General features: G+C 41.0%; 1 protein-coding gene across 1 annotated transcript; it reads right to left on the bottom strand.

Annotated features, from left to right (window-relative positions):
- Positions 1–649: 649 nt before the first annotated feature.
- LOC124999740 lies at positions 650–4,164 on the bottom strand. The gene is made up of 2 exons (XM_047574740.1): positions 2,671–4,164; positions 650–2,340 (listed from the first exon to the last, which is right to left on the bottom strand). Exons 1-2 carry the CDS (start codon positions 3,938–3,940, stop codon positions 2,231–2,233), a joined length of 1,380 nt encoding a protein of 459 aa, XP_047430696.1. The 5' UTR covers positions 3,941–4,164; the 3' UTR covers positions 650–2,230.
- Between the last annotated feature and the right edge of the window lie 1,086 nt (positions 4,165–5,250).

Here is a 5,250-nt window from a genome sequence, read left to right as displayed (position 1 = left end):
AGATTTCTGAGACTATGATGAGTAAGAATTGTCACTGGATATCCCATCGTGACCGAAGATGCTTTGTCATACATTAAATAGACTCCCACCATTGCTCTATAACACAGTGGTAGTCCAAGTTCAACATCTGAGTAAGCAGTAGAATAATATGAAATAGGTTGAGGACTGGTCCCTGTACCGGTTGGCTGACAAAGAACTGCACATGCATATTTTCCTCCAGCTGAGGTAGATACGTACAACAGAAAATTCTTAGAATAGTCTGGAAGTGCTAACGCTGGAGCTTCTTGTAACCTCTGTTTGATCATTTCAAAGGCTAATAAACCATCCTGTGTCCAGAGAAGATTACAATGAAGTTGAGTACTCCCAGTATCTTTAATCATGGCCCTTAAAGGTCCTGTCAAACTTGCATAATCTTCAATCCATGCTGAAGAGTAACCAGTGATACCGAGGAATGTCATCATCTCCCTGACTGTTCGGGGCTTTGGAGCCTTTCGAATAGCCTCTAAATGACTGTCAGAAATACTTCTGTGGCCCTGTGATATTGTTTGACCCAAATAAACTACCTTCTCCTGACAATATTGCAACTTCTTCTGTGAGACCTTGTGACCATTTTCTGCCAAAATCTGCATCAGCTTAATTGAGTCTTCATGACATGTTTCTTATCTGGTGAACAAATAATAATGTCATCTACATATTGAACCACTGTACTTTTTAATTTTTGATCTAGTCCTGCCAAATCATCTTTCAATACTTTATTGAAAATATGAGGACTATGTTTAAATCCCTGTGGCAACCTTTTGTACACATAAAACTGTCCCTTGTATGTGAACCCAAACAAACCCTGACTTTCTACGCTCAATGGAACACTGAAAAATGCACCACATAAATCCAATACTGTAAAATGTGTAGCATTTGGGGGAATTTGAGCTAACAAAATATGCGGATCTGGCACTTCTGCTGGAAAATCGGCGACTACTTCATTCACAAATCTTAAATCATGAACCATACGGTAAGAATCATCTGGTTTCTGTAAAGGCAACAATGGCGTATTGCTTATAGGATTTTGAGTTATCTTCAGCACATCTGCTCTCAGAAGTCCTTCAAGCTGTGGTTCAATCCCTTGAACTGCCTCTTCTTTCAGTGGATACTGATTCTTCCAAGGAGGTCTGGCTCCAGGTCTAAGTACCACTTTCACTGGTTGAGCTGATTTAACAAGACCAATATCAGTACTGTATCGAGACCACAAACATTCAGGTACTTGCTGTAACATTTCTCTCCTCAAAACGTCTGCGTCCATTTCAACCCCACATATCGTTTCATGTGTCATTTGGACAACTTGTGGTCACCCATGTCCTTGAGCAGATATCATAATCTTGAGAAACCGCTGATCCTCACTCTTCCAGATGGCAGAATTCCCCTCTACTGGTGCAAAAACAGCTTTTACTGCTTCCGCCATCATTTCTCCTATATCTTTCTGTTCATATTCTTCAGACACCATCAAAGTCACATGTGGTACACTCTCTTTGATTTTATATTCTTCGCTCACATATTCATTCATATCAACCATCATTGCTGCTCCTTGTGGTCCCAAAATTATACAAGACGAGGTGAGTTCAACTTCTTTTGGTTGATGACTTATCCACTCCTCACAATTTGACTGGGCAGCGTCCTTAAAATACTTGAGCGTACAATGAAGCAAATAGTCTGGAAGTTTTGCATCAGGCATATTTGCTACAATGAACTTCTCCCACAATTTAACAGGTTCCAAAAACTCTGCACTAAGATCTCCAATCCAGCATACTGAAGAGGCCTCAACATCTGTTGTCATCAATAGTTGGTAAGCAGTATCAGATGGCATCTCCACCAAACAGCCGTCGGGTGTACACTTTATAACACACTTCAATCTGCATAAAGCATCTCTTCCTAACAGTGCAATAGATATGTGTTCTGAAACCAATATAGGTATTGTAGTCTTTTGATTTTTGTAACAGAGCTCAATTGGTTTTGTAAGAGGTACCAACTGTTTCACTCCCTCAAACCCGATCGTCCGTATGAATTGACCAGACATAGGGAGGTGTATAGCATCTTCAGGCCGAATACAGGTGAAAGCCGCTCCGCTATCTACCATCACTTCTAATGGTCTATTATTTACTTTCACCATTATTGTTGGATCTTGTTCCGGCCCTGACACTACCAGCTGACACCCCCCTTTCGAATTTTCCAGGCACCCCTAAAATCCTTGCTCTGGACCCCTATAAGGGTTCGCCGGTCCCCGGATTATCAATTGCTGACCTCTGAATCCTCCTCTTGCATTTCCCCTGAAGTTTCCTCTGAAATTTCCTCCTGGTCTATCACACTCACGAGCAAAGTGTCCTAACTTATAACACACTTCTGAGAACTGTTGGAAATTAAAGTTTCCTCTTCCTCTTCCAAAGGTTCCTCGACCTCTTCCTCTCCATATTTGCAGCTGGCCAAAAGTTGGTTGTGTGTTATAAACAACAGGGACCACTGGGGACGGTTGAGGTGATTGAAACTGAACCTGGTTTGGCTGCAATTGTGGTGGCGGCTGATTTTGTTCAGGCTGGCTCTGTAAAACTAAAGCCTGCTTCTTCTCCTTCTTCTTGTTATCCACCAATTGTATTTGATTGAGTTTCCGAAGAGTTTCTTGATCTTGTTCCTTCTGATCATACTCCTTCTTTCTATACAGGTCCACTTGATGTGCTACATGGTCTGTATATACACCCTTCGCCATATTTCCAGGACCAACCACTTCTGCCAATTTGCTCCGCACTGGTAGAGGTAGCCCCTTCTGTATCTTGGCTCGCAAAATTGATTGCTCCATTTGGCTCTCCTCTGGATCATTTCCTGTGACATTTCTCCACACCTGATAGGCTCTTGACACATAGGCTCTCGGATTTTCTTCCTGTCCCAGTGGCTCAATGAGAATGTTGTCGGGGTGTATATTTGTCGGAAATGTATCTTTCAATGCTCTCCATACTCGACCTCTATTTGCTGCAAACAGCTCTGAATCATTTACAGCAGTTTCCACATAACGGTTTAATCCAGCTCTCTGCAAAATCTCCCCCATGGCTGGAACCCCAAGTATATTAGCCAGAAATCTCTTAATGTCTCCTACTGCAGCCTGCGTCCCCACCATGATCTCTTCCAACTTTGAGATCCAAGGGTGTGCTCCATCTTGAAGAGTAGGTAACTTCTCAAGTATATCTGACATGTCAGTACTCTGCCAAGGTTTATACTCCAAATTCTGACCTCTTATGACAACTGGACACATCTTACCAGGCTTCTTCTTTTCCCTTGAACGCAGTTCATATTCCTTGTCCAGTTTTTGGGAACCTGTTTTCCGCAACTCTTTCTTCTGAATCTGCAGTTCTTGTAATTGGTCTTCTAATGCCTTCCTTCCTTTTGGTGTAGTGCATTTGTCCAGACATCTACAGCATCGATCTATATTCTCTTCAACTTCTCTTAAAATCTGTCGTCTTTCTTCTTCTCTATAAGCAGTTTTTCGCTTAGCAAGAGAAGGACTCTCGCTTTCTTCATCACTGTCCTCATTTTCAATCTCATTTTCACTTCCACTTTCACCTTCAACTTCACTTTCATCTCTCAGTTCCATTCTTCTTCCTGTTGTACCTCCTCTTCTTTCCGCTCTGGCCAGTAGTCGTCTGACTGCTGGATCATATCCTCCCCTGGCTTCTTCTTCATCACTCTGATACTCCACTTCTCCAAAATCCATCCTTTTAATTCTCAATCGTCCTCCGGTCTCCAAACGTGTCGTTTTCTTTTTACTTTTTGTACTTGGATACATCAAAATAGTTGTCTCTGCTTTCCCCACTTCTATAACCGGCTCAGCCTCATTCTTAATGTGGTAATTGCCCTCTTGACTAATTACCGGAAGCTGAGGATAAACTTCCCGGAGCTCCATCTCCTTCTTATACGGCGGAGGTCTGTACTGGAACTACATGTGAAAAGGGTGCATCAATCTCTGCCATTAACTTCTCTGTTTTCTTCACATTCTTTTTCATTTCATCTACCGTCTTCTCTTCACAGTCTTTCTTCATCTCCTTCCATTTCTGTCCCTCCTTCTCAAACAACTGGAGAATGCCAAGCTCCGTTTGTTTCTTCTGTTTACATCTTTCACCTTTTCTTCCTTTCTTTTCGTCTGCCTTATATGTGGTCACAAGCACCTGTATTGTTTTTATTACTTCTGGATTAAAGGTTCCCATCACTGGCCATGGTTGCTCAATTTCAGGCCAACGCTTACACCATTTCTGTGACATCTTTGCAATACCTTTAATTAAAGGGTTATTCTTCTGAACTACCTCAACAGGCGTAGTTACTTTTGAGTTATCCATTTTTGATATAATAGTAACACCCCCTTTTTATCTATAATCAAATTCAACCTAATTAAAAATAACCTTAACTCTATTCTATTATCCTATTATTATGTTTATTTTAATTGATACACTATTATTATTACTACCTATATTCCCCCTTTTTATCACAATCAACAAACAAATGAATCAATTTGCCAACTTCAGAGGATGCAAAAACAACCCTACAGATGTAAGAGCAAACAACGCCAGGTCCACACACAATATCAATCATATACAAACAACTGATCAAATTGCAAGGTACAGCTTCCCCAACTCAGCAGAAATTAAACTCTGTTTTCTGAATGGTCAGTCATTGCCAAGCCTCAAACTGCAACATACATGCTATGTGCAAACAAATGAATATACTGTGGTTGTCCCAAATCTGATTACCAATCAAACAATATATGTATCATCAATATCAACCATTAACAAATGCATAGAGGTCAAAAAGCAGGTAGGTTAGAAAGAGTCTGTGGATAAAATCACACTGGCCTTATTGCTGGGTTCAGATGCGTGTGCTGTCGCCTGCAAGTCTCAGGTTTCCTGTGAGGTAGACCAGCTGTTCTCTCCTCTGCCTCCAGACACCCCCCTTGTCCTTTTACTTCCTTCTTGAACTCTCACCCCATAAAAAGAGACAACAGACAAACACTTTAACATTGTAGAAAACCACTAAGTACAATACACTCTTCAATGTGACTAACACATTCCTGCCAACACTTTCCTTTATTATTTCTTTAAATATAAAGTCCTTTTTCTGGGGCTCATATATTTTAACAGTTTCCAAAGTCCTCCAAGCAGAGGCTCATAGTATTTTAACCAAAAAAGTCCCCACAAAAGGCTCATACTATATTTATCAAAC

Source organism: Mugil cephalus, chromosome 22, assembly GCF_022458985.1.
Source record: "Mugil cephalus isolate CIBA_MC_2020 chromosome 22, CIBA_Mcephalus_1.1, whole genome shotgun sequence".
In the NCBI taxonomy this organism is placed as follows: Eukaryota; Metazoa; Chordata; class Actinopteri; order Mugiliformes; family Mugilidae; genus Mugil; species Mugil cephalus.
The sequence above is the reverse complement of the archived record's forward strand: the minus strand, read 5'-3'. Positions and strand labels throughout refer to the sequence as shown.